The 23,532-nt window shown below is 45.5% G+C and overlaps 2 protein-coding genes across 7 annotated transcripts in view; one reads left to right on the forward strand and one right to left on the reverse strand.

The window, feature by feature from the left end:
• The window catches only part of sdccag8 (SHH signaling and ciliogenesis regulator sdccag8), a 31,579-nt gene extending 16,060 nt beyond the window's left edge, over nucleotides 1–15,519 (forward strand). For 3 of the 4 annotated variants that reach the window (XM_088420794.1, XM_088420791.1, XM_088420792.1), the window contains exons 14-17: nucleotides 4,881–5,008; nucleotides 8,565–8,673; nucleotides 11,837–11,968; nucleotides 15,263–15,519. In XM_088420794.1, the coding sequence (XP_088276920.1) occupies nucleotides 4,881–5,008; nucleotides 8,565–8,673; nucleotides 11,837–11,968; nucleotides 15,263–15,371 (478 nt within the window). In that variant the 3' untranslated portion in view covers nucleotides 15,372–15,519. The remainder of the gene's footprint in view (nucleotides 1–4,880; nucleotides 5,009–8,564; nucleotides 8,674–11,836; nucleotides 11,969–15,262) is intronic. The other variant, XR_015866322.1, reaches the window with a different exon arrangement.
• Nucleotides 15,520–15,685: 166 nt separating this feature from the next.
• The window catches only part of akt3a (AKT serine/threonine kinase 3a), a 50,799-nt gene continuing 42,952 nt past the window's right edge, over nucleotides 15,686–23,532 (reverse strand). For all 3 annotated transcript variants that reach the window (XM_088420796.1, XM_088420795.1, XM_088420797.1), the window contains 4 exons: nucleotides 18,932–19,146; nucleotides 18,778–18,865; nucleotides 18,598–18,700; nucleotides 15,686–18,437 (listed from right to left, as the gene is read on the reverse strand). In XM_088420796.1, coding sequence (XP_088276922.1) covers nucleotides 18,352–18,437; nucleotides 18,598–18,700; nucleotides 18,778–18,865; nucleotides 18,932–19,146 — 492 coding nt within the window. In that variant the 3' untranslated portion in view covers nucleotides 15,686–18,351. The remainder of the gene's footprint in view (nucleotides 18,438–18,597; nucleotides 18,701–18,777; nucleotides 18,866–18,931; nucleotides 19,147–23,532) is intronic.

A 23,532-nucleotide genomic window follows, 5' to 3' on the forward strand; every position in this document is an offset into this window, starting at 1 on the left:
GAATGGAAATCAATCTTTCTATAGATGTATATCTCGCGCGCTCACTCACGTTCACTTCCTCTTATGCTTTCTCTCCTCTCTCTCACGCCTCCCTCGCTCTCTCACTAATGAGCTCTCTTCTCTCACTCTCTCCTCTCTTGGAAAGCGCTCTCGCTTTCTCTCTTGCTCTCTCGCCCACTGTCTTTTGCTTGCTTTCTCTCCCTCTTGCTCTCTCGCTTTCTTGCGCTCTCTCGCTTTCTCTCTCTGTCATGCCCACTCTATCCCTCTCTTGCGCTTTCCCACTCCACTTGCGTGCGCTCTCTCTGACTCTTGCTCCCTCTCCTCCATCGCACTCTCTCGCAAAATTGAGGCTTCAGGACATTTCAACACAGTACAGAGTTGGAGGTTATATCATTAAAAAAAAACATTAAAAATGATATTAATATTGATCAATATTTGACAAAATTGTCTCGCAGCCTCCTTGGGTACTAATAATCGGTTTTGGAATCGTCCCTGAAAAAAAAGTGTTTTATTTTCTCTAGTTTGCTTTGGTTGAAGACCGCGCATTGTTGTCCACTTCCTGTCCCCCACTTTGCTGAATTCAGCTCAGATAGACTTCAAGTCACCTGTGTCCCTAATGAGGATAAGCGAAATATGAAATTAAAATCCATTCCTCGTTTTTCAGAAATCAAATATTCCCCTCTGAGGAGGTTTTTGCGGTCCAGTAGCATTTGCGATGTCTTAAGCGCGTGCCAGAGCGCTTTGGGTATTCCGAAGTGGGAATGGGGTACAGTGGCGGTGGGGGGGGGGTGAAGAAAAGAGGCCGCGGCCGCCGCCTGTAAACAAAGTTGACTCGCCGACAGATGGATTGAATGACGGAGCGCCAAGCCGCGCCAGGGACGAGCCTGGCAGCGAGCGAGGGAGGGAGGGGGGAGGGAGGGAGGGATGGAGAGATAAAGGGAGGAGGTGGCCAACAGGAGAGGAGGTGTGAACAGGTGCGGGGCCGCTGAAGGAAGAACCAGCAGATGGAGCGACACACAGCCAGTTTAGTTACAGGAGAAAAAAAAAAGGTGGGAGGGGATGGGATGGAGAGAAGGAGACAGATGAAGGGGGTCTGCGGGCTACATCAGGCCGCCTCTGTGTGTCATATGCCGCCGTGACCCGGAGGCGCGCTAAAAACCAAACACAAAGCAATTTGTCACACGTGGCGTCAATAAATGATGCTCAATATGGCTTTTTCATTTGACGCTCTCTTTTTTTCCCCTCCGCAGCGCTTTCCGCCGTGTTCTTTCGGCGCGCTTGGCAAGCGATGTTTGCATCCAAAGGCATGAATATTAACGCCGTCCGAATTGACGCCGTCCGTCAGAAATAGCTGCCGCGTCTGTCGGAGTGCGCTCCACCTGGAATGAATCATCGCACGTGTTATGGTTGGGATGGAAAAACAGGAATAGTCGCAGCTAATATAGTACAGTATGGGTCCCCGCTGTAAAAATAATTTCGTTTCATGGTGCTAGCAAAACCGTCAAGCGTAGTAACATGTACAATAATACCTTGACTCTCACTCGTATCGACTCGAATCCTGCCCGCGAAAATCAGCTCCGTGTTCCAGCCCCCGCCCCAAATTAATTTTCAATGAATTCAATTTCAAAGATCTAATGTCATGTTGTCTGTATATTTTACATTTTTACATTTTACATTTCCAGTGGTCTGGGCATCATTTACAAGTACCCAGGAGCAATAGAATTTACTTTTGGATAATGTTGAGCATGTTTGTTTCACTTTGGTTTAAGGTCATGCGAAGTGCCTCCTGTGTGATGTTATTCTGTTGCCCTCTCGCTAAACTGCTAACGACGTGCTAACAACGTTGACGTCTGAGGCTATAGCCCAAATAATGTATATGTGTATAAATAGTATGTAATTTTTTTATGTAAATGTGTACAACGTTAGCCGTATCTGATGTTTAAATTTTCAACACAAAGTGAAACATAAACTAAGCAGCTACTCGTAACTCGAAACCTTGTATGTCGGGGCGTTTGTAAGTCAAGGCTCTTTTTTTTCGTTTATGATGTTTCAAAGCGGTAAAAATCACTCGCCGCGCAGTTCGCAATTTTCTCAGACAGCTATTAACTTTTTGTCAAGTTTCTCTCATTAAATTACGCTCTCACAATTGACCTCGATGGGGAAAAAAAATTCGCAAAAGATCGAGGGGTGAAAAACGGGTGGCAAAATCTCATTAGAATTGAGAAAATTGGCAGCGGCGATGGAGCGCCACGTTTTGTTCTTTGACGGAGCGGGGACGTCTTTTGCGCTTTGGCGCGAGCGCGCAAAAGTGGCCGCACGTCAGTGTGACTTTGTGCGATGTATCGGGAAAGCGTCATTGTGCTGGCGGCTCTTTGTACAAAACGCCAGCCAGCGTCTCCTCCAAGTCCACCATCTGACTCCAATTTGTGGCGCCCGTCTAATAAAGCAGCATTTGGCGCTGCTGGCGCGGGACGTCGCCGGCACGGCGGGGCGCCGCAAACTCTGGGTCGGGCCGGGCCGGGCCGCCCCCTCCTCGCCTAATGGCCGACAGCTTGAATAGTACCCACTTACGGCGGTCCCGCCCGGCGCTCGCCCCCGCCCTCTCTTTACCCGGCGGCCATTGCGCCTGGCCGCTCGGCCGCTAACATCCCAGCTTTGGCCTTTGGCCCGCCAGATAAGCGACGCTTGTCCAGAGCCTCTGCGCTGGTGTGTGCGTGGCCGCATCAGGGCTCGCCACATTGCCGACTGGTTCCCGTCCAGCCCGCAAACTAGCGTCTCTCTCTTTGATGCGTCTATGCTAATGACCTGCTGCTGGGAATCTGATCAAATTAAACTCAAGCAGATGAAGGAGGTCCGTTTCATGACCTCCCTCGTCCTCTTTGGGTACAACGGCGGAACCTCCGAGGTCCGACGCAATTCCATACGGACCGCTGTCACGGTCGTAAAAGTCTTCCCGATGAAATGATTCCAAATGAACGTTTCTGGTTACTCGTTTCGGTCATCGGTGTTAGCGGTCGGGATCGATTTCGTTTTCGTTTATTGGGAAAAAATTCAGCTCATTTTTACGCTTGACAAATTCGTCTGGCGGCCCGGTTAAAACAAAGGTGTCAGTTTTGAAAATATTTGAACTTTATACTGGTCAACAGATACATTTATCGTATTTTCCGGACTACGCATGCTTACTTTTTTTTAACCTTTCTTTTCAGCCTTGAACACAAGCACACTTTGTATAAAAGCGCGTTGCGAGGACATTTTTTTTAGGTGCCGCTCCGCTTTCATCAGTTTTAAAAATATTTAAACTTTATACTGGTCAACAGATACATTTATCATATTTTCCGGACTACGCATGCTTACTTTTTTTGAACCTTTCTTTTCAGCCTTAAACACAAGCACACTTTGTATTAAAGCGCGTTACGAGGACATTTTTTTAGGTGGCGCTCCGCTTTCATCAGTTTTAAAAATATTTAAACTTCATACTGGTCAACAGATACATTTATCGTATTTTCCGGACTACGCACGCGTCCTTTTTTTGAACCTTTCTTTTCAGCCTTAAGCACGCTTGATATAAAAGCGCGTTACGAGGACATTTTTTTCGGCGCCGCTCCGCTTTCATCAGTTTTGAAAATATTCTAACTTCATACTGGTCAACAGATACATTTATCGTATTTTCCGGACTACGCACGCGTACTTTTTTCGAACCTTTCTTTCAGCCTCAAGCGCACTTGGTATAAAGGTGCGTTCCGAGGACATTTTTTCCGTTCGCTTGCTGCTGGAACTTTCTGGCGCGGCGTCCGATGCTAATTGGTGGGTAAACAGGTCTGGTGTGAGCGCGCCCGCCCGATCTCCCCCTCCCACTCTTCAATCACGCACGCAGCACAAAAGTAGACGCGCACCCCCCCGGACGCTCTTGCAGGACCAAATGGCTGGCATCGCCTGGCCGCCATCTCCCGCTGAGCCCTGGTGTGCGCTTTGGTGGCTCAGGCTGCTGTTCAAACCCAGCGGGTGTTCCGCTCACCCACTCAGACGCGCGCACAGTATCCGCGCGTCCCCTGCACGGCGACGCCACCCGCTTTCACACCCCAGACAGCAGGACAGCAGGAGAAGGCGCACGCACGCACGCGGGCGGGCGGGCGGGATGGAACAGACAGACGCGGTCACTTTAGAGATGCGGGCCAAGCACTGCAGGGGAGAAAAGTTTTCACTTCAACTGGAGAATTCTCTCTTCATTAGCGCCTCTTTGGACTTGGGGAAGAGTTGTGTTTTTAGCGCTCGCCGTCTCCCTTTGTAGTTTGTCCCGGGCTTTTGTGTCTGTTCCGTTGTTGGCGCGCGGCTGGGCCCGTTTGAGTCGCAAACTTTGCGTCTGACAGACGGGCGGCCGGGATGGGCCCGCCGTTTTTTTGTTTTTGTTTTTTTTTTGCGGGGCTACCTGCGCCCGTCGTCATTTGTGGGCAATTGGAGCGAGGAATTCGTTAGCATTGCTTTGGCTGGACGCGCTATAGTCAAGACACAGCAGCAGCTCTACGATTGAGCCAAAAAACAAACGGTTGACTCTTCTTTGGTCCGTGAGACGTATAGATCACACATCACGGTTTGGGCTGCACATGATTCATCGATAGTTTGGATTTAAAAAAAAAAAGTGCATATTCATTGTTCCCTCCTTTTTCACTACTCGGGACTCGAAAACGAAAATGAATTTCGCATTTGTGTCACTGTTGCAAAGGCCAGGACGTCCTCTGAGGACAGTACTGAACTAAACAGTAGTTTAGTACTAAAAACAGTACTAAAAACACATGTCCACCGCAGTGGACACTAACTAGGCCGTGTCTCAAAAGAACATCAGCTACAGAGGAACTTGAAGACATTTCTGATTCCCCATGCAGAGAGGACAGCGAGACGGCGGCGAGAGCTCACGAGGACAAGATGGCGAGCGCGGCTCACACGTGGCGCCGGCGTGAGGACGAGATGGCGGCGCTGCTCCAGCAAATCGAGACGCAGCATCTGCAGAGAGGTCAGTGACCCCCAAAATGAGGACGCTAGCTTCCAAACTGTCCCCAGAATGCTTGTAAAATGCTTAAAAAATCTGATTTTTGTGCACGTTGTGGTCCCCGTTAGTCACGTTAGTTAGCCCCTTGGTCAAATCATCACCGGCAGGCAATCTCAAAATTAATTTATCATACAAGTGTCAAAAAAGGAAGCTACACTGAAAAAACAATACCACCACACAAGGTAGCGCTAATGACAAGTGAGAACGAAGGGTGAAAAAAAGACCTAAAATCATGTCCGAATGATTAAACTACACGCTTGTAGTTGTACGTTTGTCGTGGTATCGCTACGTGTGTTTTATAGATGGTGTGACGTCTGCTTTATTTCTGGTTAAACAGAAAATGGTCACTTCTGACAAAGGTGTTTCCTGTTCCAAGTCATTTGCTCTTAGTTTGAAAAGAAAAGCGCGCCGTTCCTCTCCATAATATGAACTTAAAATCACCTGCTCGGAGGGCACTCAATGTTACTCTCGTGAGACGTTCACTGTCCGCGCACATTGTGGGAAATCTGACACAAAGCGTAACAAATGTACAACTTACAGATGTGAACACAATCAGATATGAAGAGCTTTACAGTTTTTACACGAATTTGCATTTACATTAATACTGTAATATTTATGCCCGTGCTTGTAAAAGTGGTCATTTCCCATGCCCCTTGAAGTGTCTTCACGTACCCCGGAGGCTACTCTTACTCCCGTTTGGGAACCGATGACATAGTGGATTTCGCTCATGGAATTTGGATTCGGTTCTCTTAGCCGGGCCGCAGTTCCCTGCGACACACGCGAGGGGAAGCGCTGGCCAAAATGGACGATGGCGGCAGCATAGGAGGAAGCGAGCGGCGTGGAAGGACAGGTCAGGTCACAGTGCCCGCCGCGTCCCAGCGTCTGACGCTCTTACAACTGTCGCGCCATCTGGATCCGCCTCGTCCCGTCCCTTACCTTACCTTACCTTACATGCGCCCTGCTGGTGACAAACATCAATAGAAAGCAATGGCGTGGGAACTCGGACTGAGGTTTGTTTGTTTTTTTATCATAAAGGGTTTACTTAGCTTCGAGAGAGGTGATGAGCTAGTTCTGGCCGTATTCCCTTGCGAGGGTACCTTCTTGGTATTTCTTGATCATCTCCAGCTTGGTTTCCATACTAATCATCTTCTTCTTCCTTAACATGGCAATCTTGGGACCCTTGGCTAACCCATTCAACTTTGAATTACGCATTAAAATGCAAACTAAAAAGCATTCACAGCAGATCAAGTCTTTAAGATATCGGCATCTTGGTGACGCCGTCAAATGACCTATTTTCAAAATAAAGAACAGAATAAGACAATCTCACTTTCTTTTTCTGGAATGGTAGCGCCGATGTTTAAACGGTCATACAATATTCTGTCGGCCTTGAAAGATGTGCTCCAAATGGGCTGGCACTTTTGCAATGGATCCCGCCCACAAATCCAAGGAAAGACTCATGCAAAGACGTGAAGTTGCGTTCCTACAAATGGTGACAGCGATCTTATTCCATACATTTTCACCCCCCAAAAAGTAAATGTACACAAAAAAAAAATCTTTTTACGAGTTCTGAATTAGCACAATAAAGTTGTCATTTTTCCGGGAATTACGCGCACTTCGGCGCAACTGCTGCTGGCACATCTGCGGCGCCATCTGGCACCCCCCCCCACATTCATCCTCCTTTCCCTTACCTGCACATTCTTTCGCAACTGAAGCCCGCTACTACTTGCAACACCCCCAAAAATAAAGATAAAAAAAAGAGAAAAAAAAGAGAGGAGGCCAATGGAGGGAAAAACAAAGGCTTTGTTTCCTGGCACACATGTTGTCTAAAGAGAGCTGACATCAGAGCACAGCAGGAAACGTGGAGGGGGGGGGCATGATGGCCATCCTTTAGTCGCTCGCATCACTTCCTCTCGCCGCGCAGACAGACGAGCGCCATAATGAGCTTTTTTTTTTCTGCTCTTCTTCCATCCACCCGCCACCTTTTTTTTTTCATATTCCTGTTTTTTTAAATACATGCATACAGAGCTGCCTAGAGATGACATCAGATCCCCCCCCCCCCCCCCCCCTCCTCCCCGCCCCCCTCCCATGGCTTTGGCTGTTGTTTGTTTCCAGTGCCAGTTCTGCCGGGCTTTCTGTGTCCCAGGGTTCTTTTTGGCCTACGCGCGGCCAGACGCATTCAAAGCCCGCTCGCCTAATTAGCATTCTTCAGCGCAACTTTTTCTCGCTCTGGCCAAAAACTTCCCTCTGCGCGTGTGTTTGCGTGCCCCCACCAGATGAAGCGCGTCAAAGTTAGGCAAGCATCATTATAGACTCGCCGCGCTCGTCACGTTTAGCATTTTTATGACGCAAATCAAATTGAAGTAATGATACATTTTAAAGTCAAACCTCCGGCCCGCAAACGAGAAAAACAAAAAAACGCACCTAAGATGCACTGCAATGTAAGCCGCAGGGTTCAACGCATGAGAAAAAAGTTGCGGCTTATCGTAGGAAATTTTTGCGATTGTCTATTGTCTCGTTTGTGGGCGAGCCATCGTATGAACTCATTCAATGCCGGGGACGTATTTCCACGTTCAATTCCAGATACTGAAGTATCAATTTAATACTTAAGTATCTGGAAAGGAATGTCCTTAATGTACTTAAGTATCGATTTGATAATTAAAGAGACAGTGTGTAAGATTAATGACCCACAGTATGTTTTAAACATAATCATAGGTCTAGTTATCATGAAATGATATTACAAGAGGGGTGGCACTTTTTCGGAGGCGGCCATGTTTGTTATGGCTAAGGACAACGGTAAATGCAGCACCTCCTGCTGGCCGTAATGAAAAACGCTCTAAATCTTACCATCTACTGTACAATATTTGTCTGCCACTGTCGCTGTTTGGACCCACAGCTTTTTAGTATTACGAGTCGCGGCGGCTCGCCGCTTTTCAGCGGTAAAATGAGCGTTTTGTAAGTATTAAAAAATGCTCTATATTTGAAGGAGAATTTCGCAAACGTCTCCACAGCGGCTTGCGGCGTGGGCTCTGGCTTGAAAATATTGTTTTTTTTTTCCTCCGCGCGTACAGTAAGCAAAGTCAAGTAAGCGCAACTTTTCAAAGGCATGACCTGGCGCTCCTTTTTATTTGATTGGGTTGTTGGTGCCGGGTGGCGCGCCAACGTGGGAGCAGGTGGAGCGCCATCGCCGCCATCCAAAAACGCCGCCATTGTTATTAGCCGTTTGTTTGCCGAGAAGAAGAGCGAAACATATGTCGGCGAGCGTGCGGCGGCTGCTTTCAAAGGCGGGATGAAAGCCCGCTTTTGGAGCGTTCGGAAAGAGGAGAAGGCGCCAAAGGGCGCACGCGAGGCGACCCCACCACCTCGTCGTTTTTTGACGTCCCGTGTAAAAACATATGTACTTTTGCTGCAACTTTTTGCCTGCATTTCATCTCTCGACGGCCGCCAGAAGGCGCTTCTAAAAAAGTAGATTTTATTGGAAAGCGCCAAAGTTTTTTTGCTGTCTGTTTTGTTGCACGCGCAGCCGGCGAGCTGGACGAACTCCTGTCTTCCCAGAACTCCCTCATCAAGAAACTCAAAGAGGAGTGCCGCACCCTGGGAGCTACTTTGGAGGAATTGACGGGAAGCAAAAGGTGAAGGCTGGACCACCTTCCGTTCGATCCCGAAGACGGATTTTTAGGTTTTTGTTTTGGCGGGTCATTCAAATCCGTGTACTTATTTAACTTATATTTTTTTAAAAAAAGAGGAACAAATATGAAGCACCTGGGATTGAATATCTAGAGACTCGACTAGTGAAAAACGTAAAAATACGTCTTTGGGATTGAATGAGTTAAAAAAGCAAAGTCAAATACTTCGATGGCATAGTAATATCAAATCAAAAATCAATAAGTAATTGATTACAGATCAAAATCAATTGTTTTGATATCCATTTTTTAGATAGATAGATAGATAGATAGATAGATAGATAGATAGATAGATAGATAGATAGATAGATAGATAGATAGATAACTAGACACAAAGCAAGCTAGCTAGTGAGCTATTTTTAGTTATCTAGCTGTTTTATTTAGATTTTTATCTTGTTAGCGAGACGCCGTTCAGTTAATCTGTTTAGCTAGCTAGCGATTTCTGTAAAAGTAGCTCGCTATTTTAGTTAGTTTGCTAGCTTGTCAGCTATACAAATAAAATGTCTATCGACGAAGTGAATAGTATTCAAAACAAGCGGCTAAACAAATTTCAGGAAAAGAAATTGAGATGAACCCTTAGCAGCGGTGCGCGAGGGGGATGAAAAAGGGCCGGATGTTTCTGGGTAACGGCGCCTCAAGGCACGGGCGGAGTCAGCGGGCTGACTTTGTACGCGCTCGGCGCGGCTGACCTGTTTTCTGGTGGAAGCTGACGCTAGCGCGGTCGCAGCGGGCCCGCCCGGCTCTCCATCTGCCGCGCGGATGAGTCCGCCTCTCGTCGTTCGGGGGAACGTGTACGGCGGTGACCCTGGGCCCAGCGTTCTGTCAGCTGTTGGAGCTGCGCTGCGCATTAGTCACATGACGGCCTCCAATCTGGCCCCCGTGCTGGCTTCGCCAGCCGCCGCGCTCCAGAAGGCTCGCAAACTCACGTTACCATCTTCCCTCCTTTCTTGCCGAGTTGCGGTCCAAAAAAATACCCAAGTCAAATCTGTGAAGGAGATGCTTGATTATTTATTATTGTGGCAAAACATGGTTTTTCTTTGGGTTCATTTACGTCCTAAAAACAAGCCGCGATAGGTAAAATACCAATTAGCCGTCTTTGTTTTTTTAACGATGATTATACATATTTTCAACTCATATCTTTGAACATACATTTTGTTAATTACCATTTTTTCTTTCGTCATGATTAGTTTTTCGCGATACTGTTTTTTTCATTTCCAGTGTTTTTCCAATGTTTTTATCTTATATATTTTCAAGTAGTAACCTCCCCACAATTTTTTTTTCAGACATGAACATTTTCTCAAGGTTCTCTCATTTGCTTACAACCTCAAAATTCAAACCGAGCGATGGATAAATGAAGCTTCGTGAAGCGCTTGCGATATTTTTTCACTCCTCTAGATGGCGCTCGTGCTTCAAAGTGACTGGAAATTTGCTACATTTCCACTGCGCCGGTGCTTATTTTTCAAGCAAGCGCACCATTGAGGGGTAATGCAAGCACACAGGTGCTTCATGAAGCTTCGTTTTCCCACCATGATTCAAACCTCCATGGATAAAAAGCAAACTGCGTTATGGCAAGGGACCTTCAATTTACTTTTATCTGTGCCATTACACACGCACACTGTTGTGTGCGTGTGCATGCAGGCCTCTGGCTGTTTGAGCTCCTGGATCCCGAGCCAAGTGTAGCGGTTAAAGTCCTGCTGGACAATGCGCGTGCGCGCACGCAGCACACGCACGCACGCAGCGGGCCCGACGAGGTCGGCTCCGTGCTGTTGAAGCAGAAAATGGGCTACGGGTGCCCTCCGGGTTCATGTGCACCTCACACATTTTCACCTTGCGTGTCAAGTCATGCAGGTTAACTCATTCAATCCCAAAGACGTATTTTTACGTTTTTTTTTTATCTAGATATTTTGTCCCAGGAACTTTATTTTTTCTAATTCTTTTTTCAGTGTTTTTTTTTAACATATCGGTGTTAATTGGACCCGATTTGGGCTGTTCATCTCGACACATCTAACAAAAAGCTTGAAAAAAAAGTCACATATAACCACGAGAATTGAAAGTGTTCCCTAGCTACATGGCACTTCATTCACAAATTTTTCTTGATGACCAAAACATCTCCTAGTGCAGGTTAACTCATTCAATCCCAAAGACGTAGTTTTACGTTTTTTTTCCAAAAAGTTTTGTCCTGGGTACTTTTCACAGATTTTTTTTTTTTTTTTTCTAAGCTAATGGTGTCAATTTCAACCCGTTTTGGGCCACTGATCTCGACTCATCTAAGAAAATGAGGGACTGAATTAACCTTGCTATTTTTTTCCTTTTGAGTCGGACATCCCCAAAAAAATTTTGTTTTTAGTTATGTCCCTTTTTAACGTAAGAAACTGAAAAATGGGAACAAAACCTCATTATATTTCGTGATATATTTCCTCCATCTTAGTCGGGCCAGACCCCAGAAATATTGATTTTATTTATTTATTGTTCTGTCAAGAATATCAAAATAATAATAAAATATTTACAAATATATATAAAATTTAAATACAAGTAATATGCAATAAAAACAACATTATTAATGAATATTAATAAGTGAAATACTAATAATACGTAATAAGCAATATTCATAATATAATTTGTCATTTCTACATAAAACATATCAAATCTTTATTAGAATTAAGCTGTTACTACTTAAACAATTTGACTATTTTTAAGTTGCTGTTTTGTGAAAGCAAAAAATATGATTTGTAATAACACAAAACACATCAAGTCTTTATCTGTTGGAATTGAGCAACCGCTCAATTGAACTTTTATGTTGCACGCATTTGTAATTGAACAAAAACATATATTTGACTATTTGTAAGTCAAGTTGCTGTTTCGTAAGAGCAAAATTTCATTTGGCAAGCGAAGAAAAAGCAACAGTACAACCAATGCAAATAAAGTCAGGCAGTCCCATTAAAAAAAAAAAAAAAAAAAAAAATCATCATTACTGGAAAAGACGTTCATTTTATGGCCGCATTACAACACTTTTTACAAGTTCATTTGTGTAAAATGCAACTTGTACTTGTTTTAACGACTGCTGTAACATTCAAAATGTTTCTCTTTTTTTCTTGTGTGTGCGTGTGCGTAGGCGGGAAGTGGAGCATCTGGCCATGGCGAATCAACACCTTCAGGACACAGTGAAGAAGATGAGAGCACGCTGCTCCGACATGGAGAAACAGTGTGTTCAGCACGGACGTGTGCACCATACCATGAAGAACAGGTACACGCGCACACGCGCTACATTTTAGTCCAAAAAGCACGTGAGATACAAAAATCAGAAGGCGATGTCATCGATCTACTTTTTAGTGCAACTTCAAAGAATTTAAAATGTTAGGACTTTTTTTTTTTTTTGGAAGAAATCACAATGAATCCTTGTGCGCACACTTTGCAAACAATGCACATTGCATTTTTTCCCCCTCATTTTCTCAATGCTTTTAAAGGCGTAATAATTAGTCGTTTTTCTTCATCCGCTCAAATTGTTCAGTGCCGTCGATTCTTTCAATACATACGTGGGTTCAATTCGGAAAAAATGCTACGGTAATATGAATGGAGTTTGATGCCATCCTTTTTGCTGGCGGTTTTTAAGTATTTTGCTACTAGTTCATCCCGGTTTGTTTTGCAAAAGTGAACACCCCGCCCCCGATATATAGACATGTAGGGCTTCAAGTGTTTCCATATTTGGCTTTGGCTGCAACACTTCAGTCTTTTTGTGTGCGTGACAGGATGCGCGCGCGCGCGTGTGTGTGTGTGTGTGTGTGTGTGTGTGTGTGTGTGTGTGTCGCCACAGGGGCGCTTGGCGTGTCGCCTGCCTCTGCCCATGTGGCCCAGAGTGTGTGTGGGTGTCGCCATCCCACTCTGTAGGAGCTCTACATCAGCACCTCACCTAGATGCGCGCACGCACTCGCACAGACTTGGGCACATATTGCCCCCCCCCCACCAGTGAACCTGTGGCCCGCAATCGAGTGTGCGGCAGCTGCATGCTAAGACAATATAGCTTGTCAAGAAGCTAGCTCGTCTTCTGTGTGCGTGTGTGTGTGTGTGTGTGCGCGCGGCGCCTTCCCCAGCTGAACTATGCTAATCAAGGTTGGCATTTAGCGCCCGCTGTTTTTGTGCTTTGACACTTTGCTGAGTGGATGAAGCCTCCTGCTACTTGCAGTGTTGTTGTTGTTTTTTTAAGGGGGGGCACTTATCGGGGCCTTTCATATTTGACATTAGAAAGATCCCACAACACCGAAGAAAAAGTCACAAAGAAGTAGATGGAGTCCCAAATCTCCATTTTACTGTGAATTTTGGACTTGTTTAGGAAATTTGGATCCAACTCGGGCGTACGGATAGTGCTGGTGCCCCTGAACTTTTTGAGGGGTTGAAAGTAAAAAATATATGCATATATATGAGACAGCATCATGAGCCCTTCAAAGTCGGCGATGACTTGGGCGATAATAAGGCCAGGCCGGTGAAAAAGGCCTTAGTTAGGACTCAATTGCATTTGTACTGATAAATCAGATTCATTGTGTTAATTCATCTTTTTAACATTTTATAAATGAGCTGGAACGGTGGAATTGGGTGTTTGCACAGTCGTATAATTATTAACGATACCACAATTGGATTAGCTGCACGTTGATATGGTTTAATCTGTCAAATATATTTTCAGTTAGTTGGATGCATCAGATTTGCATTGGATGCATCAGATTTGGATTTTAAAACAAACAAACACTTTAATCCAAATTTTGCATCAATTTAGTGGACTAAAACTGGACATCGTTTCCCTCGAAATTGGCCAATCAAAATCGATCACAGAGCAACGAGAGCAACACATCTTTGCAGAAGTTTTTGCGGGCGCTTGAACGCACCACGGGCCGCTCCATGGCGCCGCCCCGAGGCCTTTCAAGGTGTAAGGCGCTAACAAGTCCAGCGAGCTCCATCCAGCCCCCCCAGCACACACTTTTTTCACATTTATTTATACTTTTTTTTTTTCCTCCCCTCGCCGCAATCTGTGCCGCGAAGAGCAAAACATTTGGAAAATCAGCTTGATGTATTTTTACCGGGCCAAGCCGGCTGCCAAACGACACAGGGGTTTTTTTAACACACACTTCATTATTTATTTGACTATTTCCGTGTTGTTTACGTTGCGATGGGGAGCATGAGGATGAGGAGGATGAAGAGCGCCGATTATACATATTTATCATGCGCATCGTCCGAAAAACACTTTATTGTTGCCGTTAAATTCTGCACGTGTGCCAACTGCAAAAATGCATAGCAAATAAATACGTCGTATCTAGTTTTTTAAAAGAATTATTTTGAAAATAAAACTAAAAGTTAATGTCACGAGCCATACTATTTTTGGGGGAGAGAAAAATGGAATTTCAAAACCTGTAACTACATTTAAAATATATATATATATATCACCCAAAAAGACAAATAATCCTAGCCACATCAATATTATTTTGGAATCGTAGAAATTAATGGTTGAAATTGAGCGTGGACTCGTTTGACTCTGTAAAATGATTTTCGTATATTTAGGTATCATGCCTGAAGACTTACGTGATTTTTTTTTCAGAATAATAGGACATATTCAAAAGATTTTTTTCTTATTGTTCATCCTTGCTACTGCTTCAGTTAGTACCGTGCGCCGGACGCCCAAAAAAAAAAAAAAAAAGTATCGGCCCATTTGCTGGTGTGCGCGTGCGTGCGCATCAGAGGCTCCGGGAGCGAGATGGCACGAAGGAAGAAGAGGCGAACGGGCCTCTTTGGCCGAAACTTTTCATTCGCGAATCAAGTTGGCAATGAGATCGCTTTTCAAGAGTGTACGTTTGAGCTTCATTCGGATTTTGGAAAATGAAGTGTTTGTCGGGCTCACCTCTAGAGGGCGTCCGTCTGCCGTGGCGGTCCCCCGCAAAACCGCAAAGTCGCTCTGGTGAAAGGCAAAATGCTGCTTGAAAGACGGTGTACTACAAATGGTTGTTTAAAATAAAAATGCCGGATTCGTTTTCCCTTTTTTTTTTTTTGGAAAATCGATGCCACCAAAATGTCTTTACAATACATGGTCATTTTTTTTTTTTTTAGAAAAAAAGTCCCTCTGATCTTTTTTTTTTAAATATGCCTTACGATACATAGTCCCCCCCCCCCAAAAAAAAAGCCATAAAAAAGGCTTTTTTTTCCTCCGAAGAAACGACCACGTATGTCATTGTTGCAAAAAAAAAAATCGCCTACTTTTTTTTAATGCCTTACTACACATGGCCTTTTTTGCTAAAGAAATACCCTAAAATACATGTTTTTTTGGAGGGGTGGGGTATTGCCATTTTTTTCCTTCAAAATAAATACATAAAACTAAAATAAAAACATGTTTTACTATATGTCATTTTTTAGGGGGAGCAAATTCTTTACTATACATGGTCTACATCCTATATGTTTGTTTTGTTGTTAACTGGTGGGGTGTTTACTAATTTACATTGTGAATTGTATTTATGGATTTATTTTCTGTTTTTGTTTTTTTCAACTTGCTTGCGTGCGGTAGGCTCGAGCAGTTGGACCGCCACTGCCAGAGCAGCGCCCAGCAAGTTTGTCAGCTGCTGGCCAAACACAACCGCATGGTCCTGCAGCACGCACCGGAGCACCACGACTGACCTACGGCCTCACTTACCTTACATTACTTTTTGCTCGCCGACTTATGTTTCCCTTGTCTTTAGCCACCGGCAAAATGGTGGACTTTAGTCAAACTTTTCCATGCTGGAATAAAAGAGATGGATTTTTAATAAACTGCTGCTTTTCAAACTCGCCTCTGCGTTCTAATACTACCACTAGGGGGCGAATGTTCAACAAGCACTGCAATAAGTGACATATCCCGATGATTGTTCCGCACTTTTGGGGGTGAGGGGTCATTGCCGTTTTCAAACGACACTTGGAAGCACGAGCTCGCATGTGGTCCGCGACACGCGGGAAGAATAAATGGGAGGCATTTATTTTCTTCAAAGGAAGTCTTGACTGCAGAATGAACCCAAAAAAATGACATCCAATAAATTAATTAGAAAACAAATTCAAGTGACAGTGACATTCAAAGAATAATAAATAGCATGTCATACACGTTGTCTATTTTCAACCGCGTCGTACGTTGAATGCATCAAAAGTGTTTTTTCCTTTGTTTTGTTTTCAATTGAAACCAGCGTCAATTTTCTCCGCCTGGGTTTTGAAAGCGTAAGGCTTCGGTGGCGTGCGAAGAAGACAAAAGACGGGAGGAGGGGCCAGAAGCTCGGAAGACGCCGACGCCGCGCGTTCAAGACGGACGGCCCGCATCCCACAAAGTCAACAAGCGAAGACCGCTGTCCGCAAACGTTCACACTCACCTCCGCGCCGTTTCCGCCCTTCAGTGAACGCTAACACGACGGCGCTATGCTAGCGCCATGTTAGCCGACTTGCAACGCCACTGATAATTCTTTCTCCGACCTTCGATAGCCCACTTGACTTTTCTTGCACTTAGCTCCTCCTGCACACCTTTGCTCACTTTTCATGTCCAACTCTCACACAAACACACACACGCAACTTTAATAAGTGCTTATCACTGAAGTCCGTCCTCCATGCGTCCTGCTGTCCGCGCTTGTCACGTTTTCATCACTAAACAAAAAAAAACAAAGCTGCAAAAGCTCAGACCTCCACCTTTTTTTTTTGGGAGGAGGGGGGGGGGGCATATGACCCCAGGGAACAGGCTTTGCTTTTGCTGTGTGAAGTGTAATTGCACATCTATGGCACTAGGTGGTGCCGCTCTCATTGTCAAAAGTCTGCGGCAGTTGGAAACCTTTTCAATTGTTACCATTTTTCTTCTCAATCACATGATTGATTATTGTGAGTTAATATTATGATTATTGTGGCGATTGATTTATGAAAACGCATGTTTTACAAAAAAGGAGAAAGGAATTTAAAAAAAAATGGTGGAGGTCTGCACTTTCCGGCAACACTGCTGCAAACAAAAACAAAGAGACAACACAAAGTAATAAATAGACAAATAATGCTTGGCGGAGGTAATAAGCGACGGAACCGTTCCCCCTACTACATTCTTCGGCCATTTTGTTTTTTCAGCCCTAACGTACAGACTCGTCCCATAGAATCACGTGTCTGTTAATAGAAAAAACTCCAATAGAAAAGAAAAAAGGGGGGGGGGGGCAGGGTAGCAATTAAAAAAAAGGGGGTGGGGGTGGGCAGGATAATAAATAAGCCAAAAGTACCTCCACCAAGGAAAGATCATCATTATAAATAGGTTTGCGTCCATGGCGGCGTCGCGCCACGCCTCTGTCCAGTCTTCGACAAGCGAGCGTTGCATTGTGGGTCGTAAAGCTATGGGTGGGGGTGGGGGTGGGGGTGGGGGGACTGCTGCGCTTGGACACAGAAGCTCCTGGCGCGAAGGACGTGAAATTCCCGGATTGGGTACGTCGTGCGTTGACTAGATCCGCGTCCCGAGCGGCCACGTTAGCAGCAAGTTAGCAAGCGGAAGTGTACATAAGTCGCTAGCTAGCGGCTAGGGCTGGGCCACGCCTACATTTGATTGATTAGCTCCTGTTTATTGCTCAGGATTTTTGGGGGGGGTCTGGTCAAATAATCACAATGTTAATGAGATGGCGATGTCAATTTTTATAACCAGCAGAGGGCAATATTTCACATTATGGAGGCCCCGCTGAAAGCAATGGTGATTGATTGATCCGTGTATGCGATATTACTTTGATTTGTGGTGGAATATAGAATGCTTAGTTCCACTTTGACCTTCATTCGTCAGTTTCAGTTGAATGATTTTAGCACTTTGAGATTTTAAGCGATGAAAAGTACGACAAATTTTATTCATTTTGCACTTTTCTAAAATCAAGTAGTTATGCCCTATACATATATAGTCGATTTTTTTTTAATCTTTTTTGGTTGCTCGGAATGGATTAAATGGATGTACATGATTTTCTATAGGGAATTTTGCTTTGGTTAATGAACAGTTTCGTTTTGTCTGCTATTCTATAGAAGTTGATGCTGGGGAATAAAAAAAAACATTTATAATCTTGTTTGAGGTAAGGAGCTATAAGAAAAAAGTTTTTCGAAATAAAGTAATTGATTTGGATGAGAAAAGGAACTTTTCCCATTTCGCCCAGCCCACTTCGCGCTAGATCTGTTAAGCAGAAGTCCGGTTGAAGAGGACGAGAGAGCGCGCCCCGGAGGCGGATGTTGGAATAGCAGCAAAGAGGAGTGGGAAATTGCACCTGAGTCAACTCCCGCCTAGCGGACCCGCTCGCTCCATCCCACAATGGTTGACGTGTGCGAGAAAAGCCTGAGATTGCGAGCGAGTCACGCACGCCGGTCTCGCCCGTGCCAGGAGGGAAGTGCTCAAGGTGCAGCGGTCCCGCCCTTGGGGAGGGGGGAGGGGGGTGGGGGGGAGCGGCTAACCGCCTACGTACCTTGCGCTCCTTTCGTAAACCGCGAATGAAAAAAAGGATGGCAAAATCCTTCCGAGAGTCGGTTCTTCCGGGTCCTTTTGTGTGTGTGTGTGTGTGTGTGTGTGTGTCCCATGCCGATGACCTCATAGACCAGCTGTGATGATGTCACCGCAGAGGGGCGGGGTTAGAGAGGGCGCGGCGTTCATTCCCGCCCGCTGGCCGAGTAGGAGAACTGCGGGAAGTGCGGTCGCCTTTCGTTGTCCAGGCAGTCCATGCCGTCCTCGTCGACTGGCGTGAAGACAGGCAAGGCTTTCATCATGGTCATATTACAAGACCCCGCCAACATCTCTTTTGATGCAAGACCAGACTAGGTCCCGAGACTAGATTCTGCAGGTCGTGGCGGAGCGCCACGTCTGGACCTGCTAATATTTCTTTGTTTGAGACTCACATTTCTCGGGCGGCGTCACCGTGATGGTCTGCGCCGTGAACTCCTCGTCGAAGTACCTGGTGTCCGTCTCCGACGTCACCTGAGGCTTGAACGGAGGAAGCATCTGGAGCAGAAGGCGGGACCGAGCGTCAACGACTCCCTGAATTTGCCGAGCGAAACAGGAGGGACGGGCGCCCGCACCTTTTTGTCGTACACGTGCTGCCAGTCCACGCCGGTAAAGAAACTGTGCCTCATTATTTCTTTGGCGTCGTCCGGTCCGCCGCCCAGCCTGGTTGGGCACAGACGGACGGGCAAATGGAAAACGGTCCCATGTTTGGAGGCCTTTCGACGGTACCGTTTGTTGGGGTCCTTGATGAGCAGTCCCGACAGCAGCGACTTGGCGTCGGCCGAGAGCGTGCGCGGGAACTTGATGTCCTCCATCAGGATGAGCTCGAAGAGCTTCTCGTGGTCCTGGTTGTAGAAAGGCAGGCGGCCGCACATCATCTCGTACGTCACCACGCCCAGGCCCCACCAGTCCACCGCTCGCCCGTAGTCGTTGTCCTCCAGGACCTGACGGGAACGAGAAGCCTGGTGAGTCACATGGCTGTCGGCGAAAAAGCATTTGTTGGCGCGGGTTAGCGACTGGCTGTTAGCTAACTAACCACTAGCTTGTTTGCATATTTAAGTTACTGTAGGTTTTTTTTTTTTTCGCTCACTTGTGATGTGTGTAGCTTTGAGATGCGGGGCCAAGCCTGGGAGTCACATGGGTGTCGGCGAAAAAGCATTTGTTGGCTCAGGTTAGCGATTGGCTGTTAGCTAACTAACCACTAGATTGTTTGCATATTTAAGTTATTGTATGTTTTTTTTTGTTTGTTTTTTTGCTCACTTGTGATGTGTGTAGGTTTGAGAGGCGGGGCCAAGCCTGGTGAGTCACATGGGTGTCAGCGAAAAAGCATTTCTTGCCGCAGGTTAGCATTTGGCTGTTAGCTAACTAACCACTAGCATGTTTGCATATTTAAATTACTGTGTGTTTTTTTTGCTCACTTGAGATGTGTGTAGCTTTGAGAGGCGGGGCCAAGCCTGGGAGTCACATGGGTGTCGGCGAAAAAGCATTCGTTGGCGCAGGTTAGCGACTGGCTGTTAGCTAACCAACCTCTAGCTCGCTTTTTTGTCCATCCATATCATAAAATCATTGAACTTGTTCAATTAATCACTTAAGCCAAATAGTGCAACATATTCGGTGTTAGCATTTTTTAAATCCTGCCAAAAGAAGCTTTCATTACACAATTTAGCTCATTTTCAAATTGACGGGGAGTTGATCAAATAAATTCCATTCATTGTCCTGGTCCTAGGCAAAATAATAGCTCCCCAAATTCATAATTATTGCAATCCAGAGACAAAAAAAGTTTGCCTGTTAGCGCGGCCATGCTAGTTGCCCTAACTGTGAAGACTGTGGCGGCTATGGAGCTAACCGGCTAAACTCAAGCAACATAGTAAGCATCAAGATTGGATGTTACTTTACGCAACGTTTTGTTTTGTCTTTTTACGAGACATCTGCTTGTACCCCGCACGTGTGCATTTATTTTATAGGCGCAAAGTGCCCAAGGTGGCGAAAAAAGTAGAAGAAGAAACAAACGGACAGATGAGCCAGTAGATAAAGCGCAAGTGAGTCAATATGGCGGCAGCGAGGTGGCTGCAGGGAAACATTAAAAAACAAAAATGCAGAGATGGCGAACATCAGCGGGTGGCGGGTCTTCACAGGCCGCGCCCGGAGGGCCGGGACGCCGTCCCCGGAAGGGGAAAGCTGGCCGGGCCTCGGCCGTGGACGCGGGGTCACGGCCGCGCTATCAAAGAGGAGGCGCGCGCCTGGCTCGCTCTCGCTCGGCCCATCTGCTCCGCCTTCAACGAAGGCGATGCGACTTCAGGTGCTCATTAACATCACAAGCTGATTAAAATGTGACGCTATGATGAGTGAAAGAGTGCGAGTGTGTGTGTGTGTGTGTGTGTGTGTGTGTGTGTGTGTGTGTGTGGTGACGGACAGACTGGCAAGGTTGGAGAGCGGCCAGAGCGGCATATGCCGCACATCTCGCTGATAATAATAGCATCTTCTCACTGTTAAGAATAATGGAGCGGGCCGGCCCAGAATGCCGCTGCCACAATTTGCTGGGAATTGGGACCAGGCCGGAGCGCCGAGCAAAAACCGACACCCGTCAATTCCGTTGCGGGTACTTCCTTCCCCTCAGAGGACCTCAAATTACGTCTTTGGTAGCTAATGAATTGAATTTGAAGAGTTCATTATTGTTCACGTACTTTTAAAAGCACTTTTTTTAGTAGAGCCAAGTAGAGCCAATCGATGAGCGTATGAAAGTCACATGACCGACAGTTGCGCTATGATTGGTCTTCACACGGCAAGTAGAAAAATGTGTACTGCTTGTGTATGAAGGACAACTTGGTTATTAAATTATTATAGACAAAATATTAATGTTTTACTGTTAAAAAAATGGCAAAATAAACGGACTAGCCCGTCAATTTCATTTGCGCTCAGAGCCACATGGAGGAAAATCTAGTCCCAATTTTTTAAGATTTTTTTTCTGTAGTAATTCATTTATTAAAATAAGCAAGATTTTTTTTCCAGCAATTTCTACCCTAGTTATGTGAAGAAAAAAAAGTCAAGGTTTTTTGTTAAAAGTGATGAATTTGGATTTATTTTCACGCTTGCGTCTCCCATCCAACCAGTTTATAACTTTTTTTAAATAATGTTGCAGGCCCATGTCAAAATGCAATTTTAGCATTTTTTTTTGCATTTTTTTTAAAATCGGTTAAAACTGTAATGTCCAGAGGGATTGAAGAAAATCAAGTTTTGATTTTTGGGTGGTATGGCCCGCTCGAGTTAACAACTCTAGATAAACAGATGAAATATCCATCCGGAAAACAAGGCGGGACCAAACTGGGAGGGAGGAGAAAAAAAAAAAAAAAAAAAAATTGGCGGCAGCTCGGTCACAGGCAGGGAGCAGATTAATCCTGGCAGAGCCGGATCGCTGGCTCACAGCCGCCGGCGAGTGTGTGTGTACGTGTGTGTGTTTGGACTTTTTTTTTTTTTTGAAGTGGCAAAGCTGACCTCACCGCTACAAAAGGTGCGTGTTTAAGCGAAAGCAAAACGGGATGAGATCAAAGGAAGCCGGAGGGGAGAGAAGGATTTCGGGGGCGGACCATGTGGCGGGACGGGTCGGGGGCGGGGGGGGGGTCTTTTGGCAGTCGGGACGGGACCCGAGACGGGATGGGAACGCGCGCGGAGCCCGAGGGGGGCACATGTGATGACAGTAGGCGGCGGGGTCAAAGGGGAGCCACCTCGAGACAACAAAATAGCGCCGCGGCGGCGGCGACGCCACCCGATTGCTGCCCATTTGTTGGGCCGGGACGCGACTTGGACACGCTCGCACCGCTTGGCCTTTGACTGACGTTATAAACACACTGATATCCAGAATTGATCATTGGGAATAACATTAATAATAAAAGAAAACTAGCGGTGTTGAGAGAACGTTTAACTAATGGATCGCAAAACTTTGCACGATTAATTCCGATTAATCGCAACTTTTTCCTGAATCCGCAGTTGAGTTTTTTATTATATTATATTTTTTTGATATTTTTGAACAGTCAATATTAATTTAAATATTATATAATAATATAAGTATGATAATATATTATTAATTTTATTTAAAAAAATGGTTAAATATTTGTAAAATGTCATATAAAATAGCTTATTTAAAAAATATTTTAAGTAAATCATTATTTATGTATTTTCTAACACTCAATATTTATTTTTATACTAAAAATATTGAAATTAAAACTGGAAGGATATTTGTAAAATGTCATTTAAATAAATGATGTGATTTCTTTTGTACACATTCTGTCTTCAGATCAACAGTAGGCTATTTTGTAAACTACGCTTCCTCACAACTAACTAGTGCTAACGGGTGTCAGATTGTGCAGTATTGGGCTTTTGTAAGTATGGAGACCTCAAGTGGAGAAAGCTGCCATTTTTTTTTCTAATAAAGTCAAATACGGTAGAAGGCACCAGGCCCCATTGCGCGGCCTTTGCAAACACGGGAAGCGTCAAAATGACAATAACCCTGAAATATTTCTCATCTCCGTCTGCCTTCGAGCCCCCCCCAACCCCCCCCCCCCCCCCCATTCTCTGTTTAATCCCAGCTACTTTGCATCTCTGGAACTTGGCTGGGAGCACACTGTGTTATTTTTACACGCGGGCGGGCGAGCAGAGCAGAGCGTGCGGGCGGGCGGGCAGGCGGGCGGGCGAGCGGCGGCGGTGTAGATTTCCAGGTTTTTTCCGAGCACCTTCCTCCAACCTCGCCCATCTGCCGCCATCTGCCTCACTTTAGCCCGCACTTTCTACTGCAACACACACGCGGATACGCACATCCTGTGAAAAATAACTAGCAGCCTCCAATCAGCTTTTGGCACGCAAAAGAAGGCACTTGAAAAAAAATAAACAAACAAAAAAAAAAAAACCCCAAAAAGATGAAAATGCTGCGCCAAATTGTCCTCGCTACTTTTTCAAGTGGGATGTACTCGGCCGCGCTTCGCCGCTCCCCTGCCGCCGTGCCCCCCCACTCCGCCACCCACGGGCCGGCGCCAAGCTCGCCAGGTGATCTGCTGGCCTTGGAGATGGACCAACGCTGGCCAAAATAAACCCTTTGCGCTCTTTCTGAATTAGCCCCTCGCCTTAAATGACAGCCCACGCTATTTACACTATATAAGTCCGTCAGTGCACGCGTTGGATAACAAGCTACTCTTTCACACACGGATGGATGGATGGATAGCGAGATAGATAGATAGATAGATAGATAGATAGATAGATAGATCTAACAGCCTGTTAATACTCGATCTAGATAGATAGATAGATAGATAGATAGATAGATAGATAGATAGATAGATAGA

Source organism: Hippichthys cyanospilos, chromosome 8 (genome assembly GCF_059441005.1).
Source record: "Hippichthys cyanospilos isolate Australia breed blue-spotted pipefish chromosome 8, RoL_Hcya_1.0, whole genome shotgun sequence".
Classification (NCBI taxonomy): domain Eukaryota; kingdom Metazoa; phylum Chordata; class Actinopteri; order Syngnathiformes; family Syngnathidae; genus Hippichthys; species Hippichthys cyanospilos.